The 25054-nt window shown below is 44.9% G+C and overlaps 3 protein-coding genes across 11 annotated transcripts in view; 1 reads left to right on the plus strand and 2 right to left on the minus strand.

Moving 5' to 3' along the window:
* The window catches only part of ZFYVE26 (zinc finger FYVE-type containing 26), a 52531-nt gene extending 49432 nt beyond the window's left edge, over positions 1-3099 (minus strand). For 4 of the 5 annotated variants that reach the window (XM_055717103.1, XM_055717102.1, XM_055717106.1 and 1 more), the window contains exons 1-3: positions 2899-3099; positions 2269-2480; positions 735-813 (exon numbers count right to left, since the gene is read on the minus strand). In XM_055717103.1, the coding sequence (XP_055573078.1) occupies positions 735-813; positions 2269-2459 (270 nt within the window). In that variant the 5' untranslated portion in view covers positions 2460-2480; positions 2899-3099. The remainder of the gene's footprint in view (positions 1-734; positions 814-2268; positions 2481-2898) is intronic. The other variant, XM_055717104.1, reaches the window with a different exon arrangement.
* A 792-nt stretch (positions 3100-3891) lies between these two features.
* Positions 3892-8505, plus strand: LOC102047532 (galectin-related protein A-like). Of its 2 annotated transcripts, none has more exons than XM_005441091.4 (5): positions 3892-4036; positions 6294-6382; positions 7155-7329; positions 7660-7844; positions 8365-8505. In XM_005441091.4, exons 1-4 carry the CDS (start codon positions 4013-4015, stop codon positions 7801-7803), a joined length of 432 nt encoding a protein of 143 aa, XP_005441148.1. In that variant the 5' UTR covers positions 3892-4012; the 3' UTR covers positions 7804-7844; positions 8365-8505. The 2 variants fall into 2 exon arrangements, with proteins under 2 accessions (XP_005441148.1, XP_027663820.1); XM_027808019.2 differs by having other exon boundaries at positions 3932-4120; positions 6291-6382.
* Positions 8506-9071: 566 nt separating this feature from the next.
* On the minus strand, positions 9072-24809 carry PLEK2 (pleckstrin 2). 4 transcript variants are annotated; one of them, XM_055717124.1, is made up of 11 exons: positions 21557-24809; positions 20918-21215; positions 19700-19920; positions 16869-17033; positions 15768-15949; positions 14936-15027; positions 14429-14616; positions 13780-13881; positions 12380-12463; positions 11145-11223; positions 9072-10095 (listed from the first exon to the last, which is right to left on the minus strand). In XM_055717124.1, the coding sequence occupies exons 3-11, from the start codon at positions 19745-19747 to the stop codon at positions 9968-9970; spliced, it is 1068 nt and encodes a 355-aa protein (XP_055573099.1). In that variant the 5' UTR covers positions 19748-19920; positions 20918-21215; positions 21557-24809; the 3' UTR covers positions 9072-9967. The 4 variants fall into 4 exon arrangements, with proteins under 4 accessions (XP_055573099.1, XP_005441147.1, XP_055573100.1 ...); XM_005441090.4 differs by having other exon boundaries at positions 19700-21215; positions 23508-24809; XM_055717125.1 differs by having other exon boundaries at positions 19700-21215; positions 23503-24809.
* Between the last annotated feature and the right edge of the window lie 245 nt (positions 24810-25054).

Consider the following 25054-nt stretch of genomic DNA (forward strand, 5'->3'; position numbering starts at 1 on the left):
ACTTTTATTTACATTACCTTATAAAAATAATCTTATCTATTTCATAAACATTTTGAGGCAGACTGAAATATGTCACTGAAGACAACCAATTCTCAATTAAAGGCTATTCCACAATTAGGTTCTGCTCCTGCACCAGTGGATTGCATTTACCTATACATCTGGAAACGGAGACAAGTGTCACTTTGTCAGGAATTACATTCCTATCAACTAGAGACATCTTTCCTCAGAAGGTAAAGAAAAAATGCAAGTCTAAGTAGTAGCAAGGACAAATTACTAAAAAAAAAAAAAAAAAAAAAAAAAAAAGCCATGATCACACATCCCAGTGTACCAATTAAAAAAAAAATAAATGGCTAGTTTCTCCCTTACTCATGAAACATACTGCACTTGTCTGTCTGAAAACAGCAATACAGAGAGCACATCCCTCACCATCTAAAGCCTATAATGTAAGAAAGGTGCTACACAAATGCAGAAGTCGATACACTCACGCTTTCCATTTACAGAGATGCTTAATGCTAAAAAGCCAACTTCCACTAACTAAACAAAAAAAAATCCTGATTTTTCTCTCCAGTGTGGAGATTAACAGTTGTTTCTTCACAAGTTTGTTAAAAGCGAAAGCAACGTATCTCTCCAGCTACCTTGAGAACTTAATTCAACGGAACATGGGAAAGCCTATAACTTAAATAAGCAAGTAGGCAGACATTTAGCACTTGGAAGTCAGCTAGATGTTTCTGTACCTGATTCCTGGCAAGCCATTTTTCCAGCACAAGAAGCCAAAGCCATGCAGTTCTCCATGGGCTAGAATTCTGCCTCCATCTACAAAAACAATAAGCACATACACTGGATTATACAAGGTTGTTCCCATCTCTGAGAAAACACTGCCAGGAGTCATTTTGATTTTTTTATTTCTTCGTGTAAGATGAAACCATAGTTGACTAAACAGCTGAAGAAGAGTCAGGAAGGAAAAGAATGCAGAGAAACCACAGTATTGGTACTACTTACACATTAACTCAATGATTTCTGCTATGCAAATAACTATTTTTAGATCTGCCAAATACCAATACTACTGCTGTAGTTCTTTGCTTCAAAACAATGAAATTTATTTCTGGTCTAAAGTTCAGTCTGTATAGCCCTCTTTGAGCACTTCAGCAGATTTTTCTGAAATCTGACCATATGCCAAACACTGCTATTTCCTGTTCTGTCTAGTTCTAACCAAAAAAATGAAACTAAGTTTTAGGTCACGGTGCATAAGCACAGCTCTTTGTCCAAACTAGAAGTGAAGTAATACGCTGCTACTAATCTCCATCAGCTTTTCATGTGCTCCAGTCCTTATACACACATTCCAAAACCTACACAGTTATGGAACACACTCAGTACTGTCAAAGGGACTAGGAAAAGGAAAAAAAAAGAAGATAGTGCGTTGGCCTTTAAAACTCTTAGCACTGCTAACTAAAGCCTTTAGATGTGATAGCCCAACTATCAAAGATCAAAAAAGCTTATGTTTCACATGGCCATTAGCAACATTCATCTAACCACATGCACACATTCCTCTGGCTCTTAACTGCTGTCAGTGTCAACTTGTTGCTTAGAACCTTTACCAAAAGGTTACAAAAATCATAATGTGAATAACTATGACCATCTGCTTAAAGAAGGGGAATACCAGTGTTCCCTGAAGTGCTAGAAAGTCACCCTTCATACGCACCTAACTGAAAAGCCAAAATCAAAATTAACTAGGATTGAGTAAAACCAATACCATTTCAAAATCCAGTGCAAGAGAAATAAGAAATCAATACTATAATTTTTTAGAGTTGTAATTTTTAGAAATTGGAAGGTCTTTCAAGAGCTGGAAACAAGAGAACTTTTTAAATAACTACAGTGTTGATGTTGGAAGTTCCATTTCTAAATTAACTGAAGCTCATTGTCAGAGAACTGTAATTTCAGATGTTCCATCTCCTTCTTATCCTGCAGTAAAATCCAACAAAACCAGCTCTGAAATGCTTCCAAAAAGTTTTAAGGTTCTATCAATCACCATGTCAACTGCATAAATGAACACAGCTTGTTACCCCGTGGGCTGGGCAGCCTGCGAAGTGTGTGGGCAGAGGTAAGTCCTCTGCGTTCAGGTAAGAGCACACCTGGACACATCCAAGGCACCTCAGCACTGCAGCAAGCGCTATTTCCCAGATTCCACCTGTCTCCCACAGCCACCACTAAACTGACCGCTCCTCCTCGTTTACACTCCAACCTACTGAAGCAAAAGGGTACCTCACTTACCTCACCCCCACGGGACAAGCTACCAGCGCCTGAAGAACCGCTTCTACCTTCTCAGGGCCATCGCCGTGCCACTGGCTCAGCTGGGGCACGCAGGCCTGCGCGAGTTCCCAGTCCCCATGCTGTACGCACTCGCAGAAAAACCCGAAGAGCCGCTCCAGAGAGACCGCTTCTTCGTTTCCAAAGGAATGCATCTTCCAGGAGGGGCAGGTGACCTGCGGCAGGGTGACACACGCGCAGGCGGGTGCCGTGAGGGCACGCTGGGGCACCGACAGGGCGCCAGGGCCAGGCAGGGCCAGGCTCCGGGGGGCTGCCTCCCGCAGGGGCAGCGGGGTACGGCGCCAACAAGCACCGCGGGCTCGCAACGCGGGCCGGGACCGCCCCGCCGCGGGTGCGCCGCCCGGGGGCCCGAGCCCAGCCCCGCGGCCCGCGGCATGCCCCCGCCACTCCGCACCGCCACCCCCGCCCCCGGGCCGCCCGTCGCCGCGGGGGTCGGGCCGTCTGGGAGCGGCGGCAGCCGCTCGCCCCGGGCCGCGCGCTCTGCGGCGCACCCGCCCGGCGCCTCGCCCTCCCCCGCAAGGTCCGGGCCGGCGCGGCGGCCCGCGGGGCCCGTCCTGCCGCGGTCCGCGTTACCTGGCGGGGCAGGATGCAGCCGCCCCGGCGGCGCTGAGCCCTACTGCACCGCCCCGCTACCGCCACACCTCGCCGCCGCCATCTTGGGCATCGCCTCAGCTGACCGCGCCGCCGGGCGGGCACGCGGGCAGGCGTCCGCCCATTGGCCGAGCTGGGGCAGCATGTAAATAAACCGTCATTTTTCTTTGGGGCGCCTGACGCCGCCTCAGGAAAGCTGGCAGGGCAAGCCCCGCCCTCCCCGCTAGCCGCGCCCATCCCCGCCCACCGGCACGCCCCACGGCCTCCGCCTACCAGGCGCCAGCTCCCCCCGTGCTCGGGCCTCTCGTGGTTCTGGTCGACTTCTGCCCGAAGCTCCGCCTCCTGGCGCGGGTTGGGCCGCGTGCCACTGGCGCGGGAGGCGGCGGGGCCCGCGGGGTGCGGGGCGGGTGTAGCGGCCGGCGTCGAGGGCTGCGGCGTCTCTCAGAGCGGGGGCGGCTATATGTATACGTATATTATGTACACCTATATACAGACATAGAGGGAAAAAGGTATACATATTGGGGTATATACGGATACGAGAGTGTGTGTGTATTTGCCCATTGTGTATGTGTATAGCCCTATATGCATACCTCACTCCATATATATAGAGGTCTATATAGGGATATAAGTTACGATACATTTCCCCCTTTGAGAGAGGACAGAAACGGTACCTAAATAAACAACTTATATGTATAACATGTAACTTATATGTATAACGTTCACAAATACAGTATGTTTCGCACACACAGCATTTTAAAATACATCTGTAACAATGTGTAGGTATAGATACAGGTACAGCTACCGAGGTCGGCTTGCCAGGCACCCCTGTTCGAGGTGGCGGGGTCCTGCCCACCCTAGCGGTCCCCGGCCCTCTCACCCACACCGGCTGTGTTCCTTCCGAGGTCCCCGTGGTGGGATGAGGCAGGGAGGGCCATGACTCAGCGGCTGGGCTGGGTGGTGTCCAGCCAGTGTTCGGCAGAGATAAGCCCCCCCCCAGCATCCTCCCTTTATTCCGGGCTTTTTGTTTGCTTTTGTCCTGACGCGCAAAACAAAAACTCCTCCAGGGACTGCTGTGGCGAAGCGAATCTGAGCGGTCATGACAGAGGAGAGGTGTCCCAAAGTAAGTGATCGAGTGAGCCCCCAGGGCTCCTGAACAGAAAATATGGGAAAGGGTCTATGTCTGTGCACATGCGCTGCAACCCACCAGTAAGCCATGTAAGATGCTGCAGGAGTTTGTACCGTTACCTCCTACAGCGTCCTGAATATTTGTCACCTGTACTGTCAACTCAGTGTCCGCAGAGAAATGGCACGTGGGTAGTCTTGCCTCTGAATTTACTTCAGCCATGCTGGACGAGCTGTAAGTGTTGAAATGATGTGGTGTCACTCAATCTATTCTGTTCTGATTCCCCATGCCTTTAATGACGGTGCTTACTGTGGGTGCAGCTCTGCGCAATTTCTCAACGTGCACTTTCAATTTGGGGTATTATTTTGTATCTTGTCTCTTGTGTAGGCAAGGAAGGAGCTTTAGTGGGACACAGGACCCGCATGAGGATGATGTTTATTTAGCGTGGGATTGTTTGTGCTTATTATCTATTCTCTAATTGCTTTATCCAGTTTAAAGTAACTCCTTACAGTCAGACTCCTTACTTGAGGAGCTGCTCCCTCATGTAAGATGTCTCAGGTGCTGACGATTTTCTTTTGTTACAAAGTTCAAAACATAGCTGCTGGAGTCACCTGCCTGCTTCTGCAAGGGTAAATGTACAGTACTAACAGTCAGCAGAAGTGCTGTCAGTTTTGAAGGTACTTTTAATTGCTTCCAATATGTGCCTTGTTAGGAATGAAAAGTTTATGTATCTGTGAAGCTGTAAAGGTGTCTGGATGTAAATATCAAATGTGGAAATAAATTGTTTAAAGCCATCTTAGCAGAAGATGTAACTAATATATTGAAATTAGGCAATGGAGTATAGGCCAAACATTTTTTGTCTTGAATTTGTGTTTCCGTTTAGCAAGATGGCATTCAATAATTTAAAAATCTAACATTGGTTATATTTTCCATTAAAAATACATATGAAATACCCATAGCAACTTACACGAGAATGGAAGCTCATTTGATGTGAGCAGACGTCTATGGGTTTCCATGCTGATGTAGTGCTTCTCATAGTCAAAATAGTAAACCATGCATGTATTGTGCAGGTCTTCTCGCAAAAAATGTCTGAGTTTTTACCTTGGAACACTGGAATGATAAAGCACTTTTTATCTAAAATAGGGTCTGCTGTGTATTGCCTGGGAATGTTATCAGTGTTACACAAATTGCAAATAACGCTTAGTGTTTTATAGCAGCTTCTTTCCACTTGAATCTGCATAGGGACTGATTACACGCTACAGTGCAGTACTCTGGCCTTTTATGTTTTAAAGCCATGTCTGAAACTGAAGTCTCAAAATGTCCCTGCTTTAGTTTCTCCACTAACCGTGGAAGCTGTTAGAGAATTACTTGGAGCAAGCTAGGTGTAGCTCTGAGCTTTGCAGCTACAGGTCTCTGTGAACAGGACAAAAGTAGATCCACTGGGAAGCCATGTTCTGGCCTTGAAAAGGCGATGAGGACAGGTGTGACTGGGGTAGCTGCGAGGACGCAGTTGCATTTCTCTCAGCATGCAGTGGTGGGGCTGCGTCTTTGCTGGCTTTGTGCTCTTATGGCGGTGTAAATGCTGGCTTTGTGCTCTTGGTGCGGTGTAAAGCCTGCGGCTGTCAAGTTGGCCTACTAAAATCTGTTAACGAATTTGAGCTGGCAGAGTCAGTTCGCATGGAGCCTGCGCTCCACATCATGCTGCTGCAAAGCTTTCAATCTGCTGCACGGAGCGCTGCAAACAGATGGATTGTGGCCATGGCAGCCATCACCAGCTCCTCCCAGGTGTGCCAGCTACGTGGGTTCTGTCACTTGTGCAACATGTGGGTCCTTACAGCGCTCACAGTGCCAGGTCTGGCCCTGGGGAGTGGTGCCAGTCCCCTGAAGACAGTGGTGGCGGCTGCCAGCGGCGCCTAAGGTGTGCGTCGGGGTCAGTCACGCCTGTCCGGCCGGTGGAGCGCGGGCAGCTGCCACTCCTCTCACTGGCAGCCCCTTTGGCCAGAAACTGTCCCCTGGGCCCGCAGCCCTGTCAGGCAGCCAGCGCCTCCTGACCCCTTGTTGGGTTATGGCCACCCTCTCGCTCACCTCAGCTGCCAGAACTGACAGCATTTACACCAAAACTGCGAGAAATATTTTTAAAATTTTTTTGTACACGTAAAAGTAAACTCAAGTTATGTGAGATGATCAAAGCAGCTGTTAAAGCTAGTTTACCATGGCATGACTGACTGCAGCACATTTTCACTGTTCTCTGCAGGCGGAGCAGTATGTTGGTGAAATTAAAGGTGGCCTGAGACCTGCCATGAAACTCACAGTCATAGGAATGGTACACTCCAACCCCAAGAGGTAGGTGGAGGGGCTGGTGTGGGCTTCACCCTGTCATACATGCTCCTACCTGTCCTCTAAATTCAGAAGTCTTCTTGAGGGTCTGTACTCTTTGGAGGACAAAAGTTAAACACATTCATAATTTATGGCTTGCTTTAATTTTCCTGCTCCTGGGCTAAGATTAAAGGGGCATGAAAGAATTCACTGTTCAGCCTTTCTGACTGCCCTGTCAGGATTTTCTACTCCTTGCCCTTATCTAATGCGAACCGGAGCAGGCACACAAGTGGCATTTCTCCTCCAGGAAGAGGTGCAGTTCTGAACCTGCCTCTTGGTTGTATGCTGGGCGCTGGAATCAACACCATTTAAAATACAGCAGCTTTGGCAGAGGGGGTGCAGGTTCATTGCTGTGTTTAATCTGGGTGACAGCAACTATGCTTATCATTACACTTTTTTTGCAACTACAGTGATCAACTCCAGTGCTTCCACTGGTGAAGAGTTTGCCATAACCTATTTTAGGACACACATTAGAATTGGCTTATGCACAAATGTTGATTTGATTCCAGTCACAAGAGAGGGAGAGCAACATCAGAAGTCGCTAGCATCCTACTGGAAACTGGAGGAAAAACAAAGACCAGCTTGTTCTCATCCTTTCTGCACTTTCTAAGCCTATAGAAGACCTTGTTTCAGCTTGACAAGAAATCAACATCTGTCTCTAGTCTTTATAAGGCATCTGCTGTGCTCCACATGTCTTTTCACATATCTGAAAGTCCTAGTCATTTAATATTTTTTTCAGCTTTTCAGTGATGCTGCTCTGTGATCCAGTGGATGCAAACAAAGATGTTGGGCTGTTATTTACAGTTAACTTTAGTGACAAATCCATCACCCGAAATGCACGAATTGCTGGAAAATGGGGAAAAGAAGAGAAGACCATTCCCTACTTCCCATTTACAGCAGGCGACACATTTAAGGTAATTTTTGGGGTACTATGAATAGGGTGGAGAAAAGGATGGGAGAAAGTCTGGAAGCTATGTGTATGAGACCACAAATAGCTATCAACATTGCCAGGTTAACTAGTCTAGTACAGCACAGAGAGAACCAGTTCAAGCCCTGATAGGAGAGATCCATTTCTTTCTCTAGTCTTAGCAAGAGAACTCACTATAAGGAGCTTTACAGTATCATCTCAGCAGAGGGGCATTTCAGAAGTCTGTGATCCCCACCACATGGGGTTCTATGTCCGTGCTGGTGAATCAGCTCTGCTGCTCATCTCTAACACCTTCCCCTGTCATTTTCCTTTGCAGATGGAGCTCTTATGTGAACACCAGCAAATAAGAGTCTTGCTTGATGGACGGCAGCTCTGTGATTTCACTCACCGCATTCAGCCCCTGAACTTGGTGAAAGCTTTGCAGATCTCAGGGGACATCAAGCTTACCAAAGTGGCTTGAATAAAAGGAGACCAGAGTATCACCAGGGGACAGAGGCAAATGTACTTTCTCCTATCTGAGAAATGTTTTATCTTTTTCCCCTGGCTGGTTCTGGAGAGTGGGACCTGTATCTTTTTAATTTGCTGATGTGTTTGAAATACACAGTTTTTCCCATACACACTCAGCCATTGCAGAGCTATGGCTGGTCCAGGTAAATCAGAGAGCTTTTGCTGAAATACTCTTTTGGCCTCCCAAACTGCAAAATTTATGATATTATGCAGTATCTCACATCCTTATGGTCCCCTAACCCTCCAGGCATGCCAGCTGGTAGAGCTCAGTCCTCTACGGTGGGGTGGCTGTTACCCTTGTGACTAGAACTGGGCAGTATACAGGTGGTGGGACTGAGAAAAGAAGAAGCAGATTTTCTTTTAAGTGGATAAGGGAATCTGGTGGGCCCCAGCAAGGCTCACGCTATCAGGAGGGAATTGCTTTTCCTGGAAGCTCTGCTCAATCAGCACAAAGCCATCTGTGCTTCCCAGTACAGAGCAATAAATGCCTTACCAGCATCCCTGTCTCTTGCAGGTAGCATTCTCGTGAATTGAAAGGTTTCAACAGCTGTGGATCTCACAGTCTTCTCTGGAACAACCCTAGGAAATGGTATCTGTAGCTGAAACTGCATTGCCCTTTCTTGTATCTAATTAAAACTACATCTTTGCTGGCAAACTTCTTCACCAGCTCTGTTAAATATTTGAATGCATGTGAATGTTGTGCTGTTATTTCATTGCTGTAGATATAGGAAAAAGTCCTAAATACATGGCTATTCTAATGCATATATAAGCAAATATCACAGCTGCTGTCTTTGGCTCTGTTATAATTGGTTGGTTGTAACACAGGATGAAGGGGAAAGTCTCTAGATGAGGAAATTTTTTTCAGTACATAACTTAGAGAACAAAAAATCTGCCAAGGGGTGGTTCTGTGAACAGAGAGCTATGAAATTCCTCAGTGACTTCAGAAAGGATATACAGCATGCTGTCTTCAGAAGGCTTTTGGAGACTTGGCAGAGTCTGGCTGTCAGATACAGGTACTCAGATAACATGAAGAATTTTATGCAAATAGTGTATCAGCAGGCTGGTCGGATGTTTTAATCATCTCATACATTCCATTCTACCCTCTGGTGTTGTGGAGAATGTCTCAGTTTCTACATAAACCTAAATTTACAGTGTATGAAACCATTATTTTCATATACTCAAACTGTCCTCAGAAAAATCATGTCTAAAGAGCACAGGAGATTCAAATGCACTGATTTTTTAATATATATATAATGATATCAAAGTCAAGTTTACTAGACAAATACTGGAAAATTTAATGGCTTAAAGTAGAAAAAGTAAGTCAGAACTGCTATTGGAGTTCTCAGTCCCAATGGTGCTTCACATACATAGATTTACAGTGATAATCAGGGGAAAAGTCTTGCTTTTAAGGCTGAGTAATTTCTTCCAATATATTCACCACCAGCAATTGTCTGGAATAACTGCTGCTGGTCTGATTTGATACTCAGAATCCTGTACTGTGATGGGCCATTACCAGGACAAGAATAATCGATATACTAGGTAGGAGGATCCTTTGGTTTTTCCAGCCTGACCCCTGTTGGGTTTTTTTTCATAATAGTGATTATCCTGGCAGCTGTATTGTGGCTTAGCACAAGCCTCTTGTGGTATACCAAGAAAGGCAGCCTCAGACACCAGGACCCTTCACAACTTTGACTCAGTCAGTCTTAACTTCTTAAGTTTATGAGCCCCTTTTTAAAGGGGAAAGGAGCAAGACATTTCTGCTTTAGGATAAAGCACAACCTGAATCTGTCAGATATCAACTGAATACTTGTACAAAAGAATTCTTTTATTCCATCTTGGAATACTATATCTCATTGGGGTTTTTTTGCAAAGCCTAGTTTGTCTGTATCCACCTGTTGTCTTTTGTCTCTTGGTTAGATTGCAAGTTCTTGGTGGGGAATTATTCTGGATCTACAGGACTCCTAGGCACCTAGGATGCTTGCTGCCAGGATTTCCTAGGTGCTGTGGTGATACAAATAACAAAAATAGACTAAGGGGAAAAACAACACTCCCAGACAATGAGAACAGACAACTTGGTCACAAATGTGACTTGTCATTTGGCATGGAGGCCACCTTACTCATGTCAGTGGTTTGATTGCCTCAATCCACTGAGCTCGCTCTGCCTTGGAGCTGGCCTGGATATAATAATGAATGTCATTTTTTGTGATGATTTTGAAGAGGTTGCCTTGCACGTTGCCCTTCACTCCTGCAGAGAAAAAAAATATAACAGATCAGGAAGGTGCACAGAGAAATGCTTTGTGCAGATATGAAGCTTCATAGAGAATAATTTTAATTTAGTGCATTAGGATATCAGACCTTTCCATTTCACTATGGATAAGACATCTGAAGTTCTTGTGTTTTTGATTTCCCTTCTGCAAAATAAAGATACAGTACAGCCGCCCCTCACATAGACTGTATGAACTACTGTGTACTATGCATCATCTATAAAATAGCCGATGTTTAGATGGAGATTCTTATCTGAGTTATACAATGGAGGGATGATGAAATTCTTGCCAGTTTGTGCAGTGGGTTAGATTTGCTCCTGCGCATCTTCAGGTTCCTCTTAGTAAGGAGGTCTATTGTTCATCATGCCCACCCCCACGCACAACCTCCCCCTCGGGCTATATGTTTTTCAGACTGTCTTTTATCTTTAGGAAGATGCTCCCTATTTGAGATTCACACATTGTGCTTACTTTCATAGAATAAATGGCTCTAATAGCAGAAAAACTTTTCTGTGAGGTTGAGGTTCTAGACAAATGCCTAAGCTAAGCATATTCACTAGCAGAACTGGTTTTTGTATTGCTGTCTTTTATGCCTCCCCTACATTTGGGTTCTAGCAGATCAAAAAGGAACAGGTAATAGCGCAAGTAGAGAGGGCACACAGAAAAGGGATGGCATCAGCGGGTGGTTCAAGACTTTGTGTTAACAACATCCAAAAGGAAGGCATTTCCTCTTTGTTAACTGTAGAATATTAATCAGTGTCTTAGGACTGTCTCAGAAGTCATCTGACTAAAAAAAAGCCCATAAAAGGGGTAACACCCAAGATAAGTGGAAATAGCACTAAAAAAAGTCCCCTCTGGTATGGACAACCCAGCAGTATGGTTTTTTTTTTATGGTATGCCTCTTTCCTTGTTTGCAAGGGGAGAGGAAAAGCCCACTTGTGCATATAGCCACTGCACACGCAAACTCTCACCCAAAGACTGTATTGCTATGGCATAAATAGGTATGTTTGAAAGTTTAGAGACTCACGCTTACCTGCTGGGACTCCGTTGTCCTCCAGAGCTGAAACGAGACAGCCACGAAGAGAAAATCCACCTACTGGCCTGTTTTCTTCCTGCAAAGAAAAAGGAAATTAAGCTTATCTGGAAAATAATGTTGTTAGAATGATTTCCCAGAGCACATCAATTGTTTTCATGAAGGTGGAGGTATAACGCCAGTCTTTCCAGATATAAAAAAATCCATGTCATAAGAGAAGTCAATTAGGACACATACTTAAATACATTATTATGTTGTTTCAGGCTCAGATGTTTCTCTGATGTAGCTAGGAATGGTGGAGATCAATTAAAAGCCCAAGGGAAGGCTAACAATCACATTTCAAATTTACATATAGTATTATGAGTAACAACCCATATTAAAAAAAATAATATTTCTGCAAGTGTTTAGCTTGCTGCTTTTCACTGAGACTGCATGGGAAAAATTTGACCATTTTCACTAGTAGGCTGGCTCTCTTGGCTGATCTTCAGGTTCTGCAGTTTGAGTTTATACCATTGCAAGTGTGAGTTGTAGTGCACAAAAAAAAAAACCAACCAAAACACCACAAAGAAACAGGCAACAAAAAATGAACTAGTTCCATAAGCTCTTTTCACTATTATGTTGTTTCTGTTTTCTTTAAGTCACATAAAGCATTCTATACATGTTCTTTTGGCAACCTGTTGGGCTTTGTGGTACCCTATGCATCTGGGGCTGATGGATCCACTTGCCCTTCTGGATTGCTCACACTGATTATCACACCCATGAAGATAAACTTGCTCAGGGCATAGTAGAATTTAAAACTGAGTAGCAGAAATTCCTATAAATACTTTGGCATCAAGGAGACCCTGTTCAGAGCTGGAATAAGAACATAAAAAAATCCCAGTAGCAGTATGACCCTCACATGGTGGGATGCCAGCCCAGAAAGATCACAGCCCATGAAGAATCCCTGAAAAAACATGGTCCCACACTGTGGGTTCAGTAAAATATTAATTTCAAGAAGACTGCTGTCCCTCAGCTAAGGAAAAGGAATCTCACTGGGGAAAAGACAGGAGGGAAGACGCAGGGATAGAAAATCCTACAAGGACAATGTTCAGAGGGGTCTTACTCCCCAGAAAATGGAGAGAGGAACCCAGAAGGAGATTTGGGTGAGAGAAGCATTTATGGCATAATTGTATTTTCGTTATAATGTTTAGGTCGGTAAGAGCATTTCTGGGGGTAGTAACTCCCCACTCACATACCTTAGTGGGGTCATAGTAGTGCAAAAAACCAGGATCAGCTCTCAAAACAAATCTTCTCACCTTCCAGTTTTTCCTCTTGTGCCCCTGCAAAACAGAAGAATTAAAGTTACCACCAATAAATACCTCCTGAAATGGTGATTTTCCTGCAGGCTGTAGGGGAGACCTAAGTAGGTACTGAAAAAAGAGGTTTTAGAGACAACAGAGAAAATTATTTTCTGACTTCTTAGTAACTCCCAGGATTTCCTGCTTAATGTCCTTCTTCATACATTGATAATTCCTTTTTTTCTTCCTTCCTAGTGCTGAGATCCATGAAAGCAGAGTGATAGGACCAAGTGATTATATCCCTGATTCCCGCTCTTAACTTCAGATTAAATATGAGTCTTGGATTAAAAATCCATGCTGTGCCTGCTCTGAGGGGATTATGTCAGGTCCTTTTGCAGCTCTTCACTCTTGCCCCCAGCCCTCTCAGCTGCTGACCATGCAGGACAGCACTGAGAGCATCCCCGCTCCTGGAGGCTGGGGCTGGGGTTTCCCCTTACTCCTGCTGACCACCGGGAGAGGCTCTGGGGCAGCTCTTGCGTTCCGTGGTGATGGGGGGCTGCCCTGCCAGCCCCATGGGGACCCCCAGCAGCTCCTGGCACCCAGGGCCCTGCCAACCCTCACTGCACTCTAGCAGCTGGAGGAGGGAGGGGTGGGGAGCACCTGATGATCCAGTTTGCACAAAAAAATCACAGCTCAGGGTACAGAGCTCCAGAGAGAAACGTGGCCGTGCAGTGCAGGTAGGGTTCCCACTGCAGGTGGCTGCGTTACGCTTTGAAACAGCGTGATTGATCCTCGTAGCAAGGGTCGGAAAAAACCCTTGCAGACTAAGGGTAGGAACTTGTGCCCAGAGAAAACAGATCTCACCACCACAAGATCATCCATGTGTATGTGAGTGACTGTCCACAGGTAAATGTCCACTTCATGCAAAAGTCAATCTGCTCAGCTTTGAAATCTGTCTGTGGCCAGCAGAACCTCGTAGCTGCTCACATGACCCAGATGGGGTAGGTTAAACCAGAGGAACTGAATCTGCTTGGAAGTGAAAGTAACACTTCTTGTGGGGTTTGGAGTTTGTGTGGGACTTTTGCTTTTGATCCTATTTTATGCCTTCTGGTATACACTCAATATATACAGAATATCCAATTAATCCTGCCTGAGCAGCAAGTTCCATAGCTCACTTCTTTATAACTCTAAACTTTTACAACTTCACCACGTGATCTCTGATAGCAGTAGTGACAGGCAAGTTAGCTCCGCTGGCCATGACTCCAGCCATGCTCATATAAATCACATTTATTCTGTAGGAAGCCCCAAGAACTGTCATTTTTATCGTTTCCCAGTGAAGGTTCAAAGACTGTATTTACCTGTTTCACTAAGAATCCTTGCTTTACAATCGTGCCGCTTAATTCCGAGATGTTAAATTGTAGCTCTTCCTTGGAACTGATGTTTTTCTTACCACTCTCAGCCTGCAAATAGGGAAAAGATGGTTCCTTTTTAATTTAAATTTTAATTTAAAAGATGGTTTCTTTTAATTTAAACACACTTCTAAGTAAAAAGTTCTGCATTTTATTTCCCTTGAGCTGTTTTTAGCTCATATTTCCCAAATAAATTCTGCTCTGTAGCTCTGCTGCTCAGCTTTGTAGGTCTGAGATTTACAAGCAACAAATGACAGCTGCAAAGCCTACACACACGCTGTGGCCTTGAGTTCAAACATAACTACAGCACGGTCTTTGTTAAATGCAGACACAGCACTGCACTCGAGGGTCACACCCTTTTTAATGCCTAATTATGTAATTTGTAGATCCCTCCATATCCATGTAGCTATTTGTCTCCAGCAAAAGTACAAGTGTTAATACTACTGAAAGCCTAGAGCTTCCCCTTCTGTGTTTGCTTTCGTAGCCTGCGTATTTTGCCTTTGGTTGCACACAGTGCATGTCCCCTTTACCACTGCCCCAAATCGAGAATGTGATGAGAGGCAGCACATGTGCCTCTGTTGGCAGCTGCATCACTTACAAACATGTACAGCGCGGTGGAGTCGTCAAGGAACTGCTCAGAGACGTTGCTGTAGCGCGTGGCCTCAGTGCTGCGGGTTCCCACGGGCTTGATGAAGTTCTCCTCCATCAGCATAGATGCCAAGGTGATGGCCTCGTATCGTGACACAGCAAAGCTATTGGAGATGAGCCAGTCCACCAGGGCAGAACCTGCAGGGAGAAAGGCAGCTCTCATACCAAGACAACGTGCTCTTCCAAGGCGAGACAGATGGTCTCCTGCCACACAGCTCTTCATTTGCTGAAACATGTTGGCAGCATCAAAAAGACTGTCAATGAAGTGCAAGGTTGCCCAAACATGTGGGGTCCTACACGTGCTTCCATATATCCAAAGAGCAAGAGAGAAAGGTGCCAGATAGCTTGGCTGCACTGCTGCTTTCCACTGGACCACAATTGATCCCACCACGAAGGCAGTGTCTCTGCAATGTGGCATGTCAGACCTGAGGAAGCTCTTTGCCTGCAGTAGCTCTACCTCTGAAAGTCTCTTTGTATCTGTTGCCTTGCTCCAAGTTGCGGGTCAACTTAATTCCAGTACTGCTGTCACACATTCTGTCCACAATGTGGCTGTAAAAGGGAGCACAAGAGAACATTGGTAGAACAGAAAGACAGGCTGAAATTGCCACTTACTTCTGTTAGTGCCTGGGATGTCCTCATGATTACCAACACAAAGATGGGAAACAGCCTAGATACTTCCCCAGAAGTTTTGTCTTACAGTCTAGGAAAATTTTATTCTCCCAATAGCAGCACTAAACAACATGTCTCACAAAGTGTCTTTCAATTTAAAGCACTTCAAACTGAGCTATAGTCAGCCTCCATTCACCTTCTCAACCCAAACCCAAAAATTAATGTAAATTTTCTATTTCTTAAAGAGTTCTCTGTTTTCTTTTGTTTAACATGATGCACCTAAAATTCCTGGTCTGGATTCCAGCTACCAGCTTTGAAAGCTCACCAGCATGGCATGAACAATGTCATCCCTCAGTCTTTCCCCGATATTACACCTTCCGAGGTAATACATCTGTCTCCCCAGTGAGAACCTTTGTAGCCGACGTGGAAGGTCTTCAAGCCAGCAGCGAGGTGCCCATACAGAACCCACATACTCCCAAAGATCGTGGTCAGGGAAAAGTGTATTCCCATGCCCTGGCAAAAATATGTGCAAACCTAGGGCAGAGCAGCCAGTTTAGGGCCTTCTGGCCACATGGGAGTGGATCTGTGCAGAGACAAGCTTCCCTGGACCCTCCTCATCCATCAGCTCAGGCACTTCGCAAACTAGAGCAATAGCAGAAGGAGAAACCATATACGCTTACTGAAGGCTGATATTCTCTAGGAGTTTGAAAGAGTTCTTCATTCTGTGAAGCTCTTGGACCTGTACTGGGTGCCCAGCATGAATAGCTCCAGTGATGTCCAAAGCCCAAGAGTCTCGCTCCTCCCTGGAGCAACATTCAAGGAAATAGTCTGTATTGGTTTTTGTCGTCAGTTTGATGAGTAGCTGTGGGGAAAGAAGTGCAAAGCAATAACATAACTTAGCTATTGTCTTCCACTTGCATTTTGCTGCTTTTAACACTGGCCCAAGGGGCACAAATAAGTCAGATATGGCATCCCACCTGAGCAGTACCGTGCAATTATTGGCTGGAAGGATGGTGAGCACAAGTCTGGGGTTTTTGCCTCCTGCCCCCCCCCCCCCCCCCAGTCTCTGGATTTTCAGTTCCAGACATGGTTTGTATGCATGGTACTTAAAAGAGAGCAGACCACCCAAATTCTGGATTACACAGGAGTGTGCTGCTGACTACGGAGCTTTTCACATCCAGATCTCTAGTTCTCAACAACTACAAACTCTCACTAGGCTCTTTCTGCCACGAGAGGTACTGAAATAGCAACTTCCAGAGTAATTTCCCTTCTGGGCCCACAGAGGAAGTCTGCATTGCCACTGTCCGCGGGTGAGCAGAGGAGGCACTTTCCCTTCCAGAGCCCTCTTGCTGGAAACTTTCCACAGCAGCAGTGTGTCATTGGTGAAGGAAAAGGGAGTCTGATCTGGATGCCTGGGAGCACCCTATGGATACAGGCAGGGTTTGAGGCAACTACCACAGATGATGTTTCCCTTTTTTCCCCACCCTCCTCAGGTGTTACTGAGCTGTCCATGTCCTCTCCCCACATGCTGTTGTATAAAAGATGCATTTGCATTTATTCTTCCCACTATGGGTGTGGGGTGTTAATGGCTGTGACTCAGATCTGGGCACAGGGAACAGCGAAGACACAATGAGGGAGTTCATTACTTGTCCTGGTTACATTGCTATCAGCAGCTTGCTTTTGGCTGGGCCTAGGTCTGGAAACACCCCAGTGACATGGTTGCAGTAATCAAAGAAATCAGGAGAAAAGGAAATAGATAGCGAGCATCATTGCTATCCTACCGGTCTGTTCTCATATTCCAAGCACGGACAAGTAATAGTGCAGCCATCCAAAAGGATCCTGCCCTTTGGAGAAGGCTCCTTCTTGCCTCCTTCAATTTTGTAATACAGCAGCTTATCCTGGAGCAGAACGAACCATCTCACTTTCCAGTTACGAACAACATGTCCCTAGAGGGGAAGAAATCCACAGAGCTAATTTTAACACAAGCATTGAGAAATGATCATATTTCCTCTTTTTTTTTTTTTGGGGGGGGTGGTGGGTGAAAATACCATAAACTAATAGGAAACTGTACAAAAAGAAATACAAGAAGTTATCATGAGTCCTGTTCTCCCTGAAATATGCATTTTTAGTAATAAAATAGCACAGCTCTATTACTATAAAATCATGGAGCAATAAAAAGGTGCTTTGGTCTTTTTCCAGCAAGGACTTCTTTGCTGGCAAGAAGAGTTTCTTGCAAAAGCTCATGTAAATTATCTCAAATAGCTGTCATATAGGTGTGCACCTACCTGTTGAGAGCACCGGGCAGGAACAGGGCTAAATCTGAAGTGTGTGATGGCTCTTGGAGACAAACTTCTCCTCTCTGGTGACCCTTGGTGGTGTTTTGATGTGTTTTGTTCTTTGTTGTTTTGACATGGCTGTAGGTGCCAAGTGGTTTTGAGAGTGCTTTGCTGGGTGAAGTGGCTTTTCCTTGCACCCCCTCTTACTGTTGATGAGGGGTTTATTTCTATCCTACCTGCCTCCAGTCTCCAGGGCTAAAACATTCCCTGTGCTACTGTTTCATGTAAATCAAATACACTTTTTAATGGCAGAAGACTGAATGAAGGCTTTCATCGAATGCCTCCTGGGTTATACCAGAATACGGACAAAACCTCTTCTTTCCCCACTGTGAACAGCCCCTGGCTCTCTTTAATTCATCTGTACAGAACAGTAAACCCAGTGAGCTGGCACTGATGGGCTCAGTCCTGCCTGACAGTGTCAGGTCCACCTCCGTGGTGCAAGGAGCATCTTGCATTTCTACAGGCGATGGAGCATTACAGCCAGCCAGCAAAGCCCTGGGCAGGAGGAGCTCTGACACCTAGGAGAGGGTGGGCATAGCTAGAAGAAAGGAACATGCAAGGTCCAGTTGTGGCAGGAACCAAAGCTCATTAGTTGTCTGTGAGTAAAGGGGGAAAACACCAATTTCTAAGAAAAGGTGGGGTAACGAGTCTGTAAAATCCAAGGAACTTTAGATCTCATGTCTTCTAGTCTATACTAAATGCAATGTATCTATCTATCTAACTTGGGTTTGTTCTCTCCTCCCCTTTGCCTTCTTCAGTGTTTTTTTCACCTGTTTTAAAGTCCTTTGGCCATTTTCCCCGAGAGTGTGTTCTTTGCTTTGGGTCTTTTCTTTCCTGCTTATGTATCTCCTCTTTTTCAGGAGGTTGCCTTATCTTTACCCGACTTCCACACATCTGCTTTACATTTATAATACATTACAATACATAATTTGGTCATCTATAATGCATTTAGATCATCTCCTTGCTTCTGCTCTCTTCTTCAAAAAGCTTTGTTTTCTTTACCTGATTCCACCCATTCCTACTTTTTTTCTCTGGATCCCTTGTTCTCTTCTCCCTCGGTTTCCTTTAGTCATCTGCTTTGTGGTCTCCTTCCTCTCAAACTGTGTATCTCCGTGATGTTGCACAGACTGCTGGCAGTTACAGCTCAGCGTGCTGCCAGTCACCTATTCCTCTCACACACTGGGTGCTTTGGCTTCCCATCTTGAATTGAGTAGTCACTGAAGAGCCAGACAACCGTAGCCCAGAGAGGAGACCAGGCGCTGGGACTGCTCTACCCTTGCTGCAGAAAGGAGGATGAGGAACAGCTGGGGCTGTGCAGCCCTTCCCTGCACAGAGCACAGCTTTGCATGGCCGGCAGCTAGCTGGCAGGCTGGCTGGGAGCCCTGCCAGGATTGCTCCTGACCAGGGTTACCTTCATGTTCGCACCAGAAACTCTGCCACGTACTGTAGAAAAGCATTTCCCAAGGCGTGGCAAGGCTTTGAACGAACCTTTGAATCTCATTTTTTGTGTGCAGTCAAGGGCCACACTAGTCATTGAGATAGGGTCTTGGTACTAAAAGCAGCTTATGCCCCTTGCTAAAATGCCCTCTTGTGTCCCAGCTATGACTGACTTGGCCCTATAGGGAGAAGTACTGGAAAGGCTGAAATCTGTGACACCGCCTTTCAGCTTTCTTCACATGTTGTCTAAAATTTTCTTACAGCGCAGCTTCAGGTATGTGGAAGAAATTAGTTATTTCAAACACGTTTCTGCGTCTGTGTTACTCTGATCCCCACCAAAAAGGATAGTCCATTCTACATCCTCTCATATGAAACAGGAAACCCTGATCAGCTGGGTCGCTTAAGGAAGGCACAAACTATCTTATAAGACACTGTCAAAACGTCTTCCCTCCCTCCATCCATCCATGGCCACTTCCACTGCTGCTGCATAGCCATTTGCCAGGTACTTTTTTATGTGCTCTTTGCAGAGCTGTGCCCTAGGTGCATACTGGCTTCCCGATACCTACCTGAGTAATCCCGATGCTAATTCACTTTTCTCTGGGTAAATGCCAATACAGGGAAACTTGAGGGAGGGTAGTGAACACCTGCAGTTCATGCAGCTCCCCTGGCAGGCATCTGTGCAACCCTGGAGGAGCTCCTTTCCCAGGAGCAGGCACGAGCCCCTCAAACCCAGCACCCAACAGGCTGCTTTGCCATGAGCCCTGGCTCGATCCAGTCCCTGCTCAGGGGCTGCTTCCACGTTTGAGCAGAACGGCACAAAGGGGAACCAGGGCACTTACCCGTTTGACGAGGAAGCCCTCTTTCAGGATGCCAGCTGCTTCCTGCATTGTGGCCCACAGGGAAGAGAGCCGAGCCCCCGCTGAGAAGCACCCCAGCCCTGGCAGCCTGTCCTTCTGCACGCAATTTGTTTAAGAAAGCTCATTTTTCTTTGCTACCCTCCTCCTCCAATGTGACGCACTCTCCCTTTCCTGTTGGTTTTTTTTTCTTCCTCTCTTCCTACCTATGAGACAGTAGTTAAACAGTGAGCTGGCTCTGATACATTACCTGCCTTCTGGAAAGTAAAACAAAGGGAAGTATAAAAACGATCTCAAAGAATTTCACAGAATTTAGTATAGCAAAAAACCAAGCTGGGCAATGTAAGCAGCCACATGACAAATCAGGTATTGCATGGGAGGGAGAAGCAGAATTTTAAAACTGCATCCTTCAAAACTTCAGACTAGCCAGCTCCGCCACTTAAAATTTCTCATCTAATAAACACCTCTTAAGGTGTTCTGATCTGTAGTAACATACAGAATAACATTATTACAAGGAGACTTTTACAAACCTCAAAATAATTTATTTTGCTAGAAATTTTACTGAAGAAGCCCCAAAGCACCTAAAAGCCCACCCTTTCAGTGACCTCTGGGCATATAAACCAAGATTCTCAACTTAGTATCCCAAATCCCTACATAAGCAACTATTCAGGCTTTTAGTAAAGCAGTCTGATCAACAAGCACTGTGCACTGACCTCTTTTAAGTCCTGAGCACCTCTGAAACAAGAGTGCCTTTTTTGTGTCTGAATAGGAGCTTAGACATTTGTTGCATTGTTTAAGACTTTGGCCGTGATAAATCTGTTTGATCCATTTTTCACCAATGAAATAAACCAGTATTAGTATTTCAGACAGCGCTGCTGTTCAGAAGTAATAGTGTTTGCTGTACTGTTAGCATTCCCTGACTTGTACCAAAATTAAGGCAATACATGTGGGCAGAGCTAGGGGCTGTGATAAGAAACATGACATAGAGTACAACAAATAAACAAAAGCACTCGTTGCTATGTAAAAAGAGAGTCCAGAGTTCAATAAGACAAAGTCACTCAATTATCTTTCAGTCTTTGCATGCTGGATCGGATCACCGGACAGACTTTCACGTGCAAGGATAAGGAACAAACAAATTATTTATCTTTATACTATTTTTTATACTTATTAACAAGGAAGAGCATGACACCAAAGAATTCATACCTGACTATGTACTGGAGACAATCTAGAAGACAGTTCTGCAGAGATAATAAGAAATAAAATGGGTGACTGAACACTACTTGAAGTTAGAAAAATCATGGCTGTATAAAGAGAAAGTGTGCTGGCTGAGGTTTCAAAAGCAGCCGGCCCACACAGAAGTTACTTATGTAGCTCTTATTGTACTCCCTTTGCCACTTTCGAAAAGGCAGGCGTCCATGAGGCAACTGGCTGCGTAAGTCACATCCCCATTATATCTTTCCTCAGTCCACATAAAGGAAGTACAGTGAGTTTAACAGAACACCTAGAAGAGTATTTTTTGCTGTAAGTACGTAGTATTTTCAAAGATATCAATGGAGATTTTTGTAATTTTTTTGTATTATTGTGGCCTTAAAATAAAGCAGAAATTATCTGAGTGTATTTCTTTTAATTTAAAAAATAATCTCTGTCTCTGTGTGTGTACAAGTTGTTCTCAGAAGCACAATCTTAGAAGCGGGGAGGAAATGATGCAGTCAGCAGAAAAAAGAAAATAAATTTCAGCTCACAATGTTCTGTACATCAGAATTAAACTTGAGAAAAAAGAAGAAAACTTGAGTCTAGGTACACAAGAGACATTACTGCTGCATGCATTTCCTGGACACGCACTCTTTATATAACCTGCTCCAGGAATACAGTGTTCCACCATTTGGTATTTGAGGTTTGACTTCACATTGTTCAGCTTGTTACTGCAGGCAATTTATAACAAGGTGGGTGAGATAATTTCGTGCTAGCAAGGACAGGTAGAAGCTTGCAGGGGGCTCTCGCTCAGACAGTGATCTCTGAATTGCCCCATAACCAGTCCTTGCTGAAGATCTGAGCGAGCTCTTTTCTCCAGCACTCGGACCACCCACAACCCTGCAGACAGATCTTGGCAAAATTACCATTGGCAACGAAGAACTTGATTGTCAAACTACTAGAATGGTGCAGCAAACGTTGCTGTAGCTGGTCATTAAAAATATTTTGTATCCACTACTGTTTATAATCTAGAGCCTTCACTTTCTTCAGTGCTTCAAAATATTTCTACAGTACTTTGGATATTTACCATACACACCCCTTCCCCCCCGCCTCATTCTGTAGTTAATCAAGGCTAACAAACTGCACCTATATTGCTGCTCCCTGAGGCTGAGTAAAGACAGATCTTTCAGGGTCATGTAGTGTAAAATGAGTCAGGAGGTCTGGGCTGCCGTATTCACGCATCTGCTGGGTAGGCAAGTTCTGGCATTGAAGTCTCCCAGCAGAAAAGGACATGCTTTGATCTGCATAAATCTACAGAGCTCTGCACCCAGTCCCTGCGGGACTTGAAACTCACTGAAGGAAGGACTATCTCTTTCCTCAGATCCATTTTAGAGACATTTTCTACATGCCACTGCGGTATATTAACAAAAAAGCCCAGCTGAGTGCTTGACGTTTTCTTCCATTCAGAGTGGAAGAAATATTTGATGTGCCACACTTTGCAGGGGGACAGCCAGGAAGAGCCCACTGCAGACTTCAGGACCACGGGACACCTCTCAGGGTCACAGGGAATGGCAGGAGCAGCCAACTCCCAGTGCCACCTGTGCTGTTCCAGCTGGCTGACCTGACAGGCATGGCTGGTACCTCCAACGCAGTCTCTCAAGAAGCCACCAACAACCAATTCAGAGAACCTGCCCACAGGACAACCCCCATTGCGTGCTCTGCAAAGCCCGTCATGTGTCATTGTGACACACGGGATTACATACACCCAGCTTTTTCAAAGCAGCTTAAGATGCTAGGACTTTGCCCTCTGGTGTAGGAACACCATTAAATATTTAGTTCCTTTAGTGGATTAGTGATGAAAGAAGATGAAAACAAACCACAACAAAATAAAGAATGATAAAACATTTCTAGATAAAGTGTTAAAAAGTATTCTGACGTAACAGCATTTTTAAAATTAACTGTAGAATAGTGGCAGTGTTTAAAAACAGTTGTTTAATTATCTAGACTCTAGAACAAAGAGCTAGTCAGAAATTACAAAGTGGAAATTCCGCTATGAAAAACAACACACCAGCTCTGTTGCCTCTGAAAAACACCCGGGGGTCAGATTCAGAGAGAGAGGAGCAAAGAATTGTCACTTAGTGAAAACCAAACCACAACAGCCCCAAGAAAGCACAGCACCTGTTCTTTAGCAACCACTATTTCCCCTCATCAGAAACAGGGTACTGGGCTGTGTGCCTGACCCCAGCTGGTACCCTTGTTTGGGGTTTTTTTTGGTATTAATGAGTCCTTATCAACTGTTGTAAGTAAAACTGTTTCCAAGCTGCCAATCTTACAAAATTAATTTGGGATACAGAAGTCAAGCTAAGTTCCTTCCAAATAACACGTCAGGCCAAGCGCTGCCCACAGGTGTGCCTGCACCGTTCCCTTCAGCTGACATGAGCACAAGTGGAGATTCCGGCCTTGCAACCAAGTAAATGGCGCAGCTGCTAACAGCAGGGACACGCTACCTCGCTTTAGAGACTCAAAGACATTCACACAAAGCCCACAACCCTTATTTTAAGCACTTGGTAAGCAAACGCAGTTCCACACACACAAACCAGACCGGCTGAGATATAAGGTATCATCACAGCAACTTCTGAAGGTCCTCAAGTTACTGCCTGCAGCAACCGATGCAGCACAGGCGAGGCCCAGCCTGGGCTCCATGGCCCTATGCACGCATTGCACCTCGCCAATGGCCTCGAAAGCAGCCAGCTTACAGCTTCTCCCTCCAGCTGCTGCAACACAGGAGAAATACCCACTAAGGTGTCATGAATCCTTTATTTAAGCTTGGTTAAAATTTGCTCAGACAACAGGACAGCCCAGTTTTATCTGCCAGGGTAACAAGTGGTAAAAATGCATTTACCTTATTAAGCTGCTTCGTTACCCTCCTCACCATCTCAGCTGTTTTTCTCAGGCTTTCAAAACTGACACTGAATTGTGTATACCTGCATGCTGAGGCTCTAATTAGAAAAGCTCCTGTAGCTACTGAACAAGTTCAGCAAACTTCTCTATGTTATGACAGAAACGATGCTCACCTGTTAAGACACCAGAACAGCTCTTAGAGATGACAGTAATTGTAACCCCTTGATAGCACTCCAAGGAAAGAGCACGTGGCTCCTTTTTCAGTATCTTCCTTTACAGCACCATTTTGGCATACAGATCACATGGTGACTAAGTTTTTAAACACTTTGTTCTTTAGTCCAAGTACCCACATACTGTGTTTAATGGCAGCCAAATCACTGTTTCGGTGAACAGGCAAAGTTGGAAGAGCTGTTCAAACAGGAAACTGACATAATCACAGCCTCAAGCCATGACAAGGCTGTCCTACACAACTTCTGAAAAGACAACAATAAAAAAGAAATTGTTCATTTTGTGATGACACATTCAGGTTACTTTCCAACATTCTGCAAAGACTAGAAGTTATTTAACTTTTTTGGCTCTGCACTACTATTAAGAGTTGGGTACACGTGAACTTCACATCATCACCGATGTGAACATCAAGCATGGACTGCAGCATGTATGCCCTTTGTGAACGCCTTTTCTGACAACACCATGTAGCAGTGATATTGTTTGTACGACAGCATTAAGAATTCCCAATTAAGGCTCAAAGCCTCTTTTTTCATGCATTTTTCCTCTAGCAGCACAAAATATGAGGAAAAAAGGAGATGCACAATATGGGACATGACAAAAAATAAATTACAAACTCAGCAAATCGGAAAGGTTACTTAAAGAACAACTCCTCTTCCCCAGTTCCCACAGACAAGGAAAAGAGGGGTTTGTTTGTTTTTTATACTCCAACATGGAAAGTACATCTTGTTTCTCTTCATTAGAAAATATAAACAGGTTGTTTCTAGGGTGAATAGCTCTGTGCAGTGTAAACCAGACTTAGGGTAGGCAGAATTGAAGATCATGCAGCAGTGAGCTCACAAATACTGCCTATTTTGAAGTATGAGTAAGTTCATTAAAGCTCCCGATATATTCACCTATAGGAGCAAAGTGCAACTCTAAGAAATTTTTCATTTATCAGCTATGTTTATTGGAATGGTAACAAGCTATTTTCAGTGTTTTGAAGTTCTCAGTCCCTAAATACAGATGATAAACAAAGGAAAC

The sequence above is a fragment of the Falco cherrug genome, chromosome 7, assembly GCF_023634085.1.
Source record: "Falco cherrug isolate bFalChe1 chromosome 7, bFalChe1.pri, whole genome shotgun sequence".
In the NCBI taxonomy this organism is placed as follows: Eukaryota; Metazoa; Chordata; class Aves; order Falconiformes; family Falconidae; genus Falco; species Falco cherrug.

What these genes read in the sequence shown, in the direction of transcription:
- LOC102047532 (XM_027808019.2), top strand. Translation starts at nt 4,079, where the DNA reads ATGGGAAAGGGTCTATGTCTGTGCACATGCGCTGCAACCCAC. An exon ending in GTACACTCCAACCCCAAGAG is followed by an intron (nt 6,383 to 7,154) that starts GTAGGTGGAGGG and finishes TATTTTTTTCAG; the next exon opens with CTTTTCAGTGATGCTGCTCT. An exon ending in CAGCAGGCGACACATTTAAG is followed by an intron (nt 7,330 to 7,659) that starts GTAATTTTTGGG and finishes TTTCCTTTGCAG; the next exon opens with ATGGAGCTCTTATGTGAACA.
- PLEK2 (XM_005441090.4), bottom strand. Translation starts at nt 19,747, where the DNA reads ATGCAGGAAGCAGCTGGCATCCTGAAAGAGGGCTTCCTCGTCAAACGG. An exon ending in TGGAATATGAGAACAGACCG is followed by an intron (nt 15,950 to 16,868) that starts GTAGGATAGCAA and finishes CTTTCCCCACAG; the next exon opens with CTACTCATCAAACTGACGAC. An exon ending in CTAGAGAATATCAGCCTTCA is followed by an intron (nt 15,028 to 15,767) that starts GTAAGCGTATAT and finishes TCCCTTTTACAG; the next exon opens with CCACATTGTGGACAGAATGT.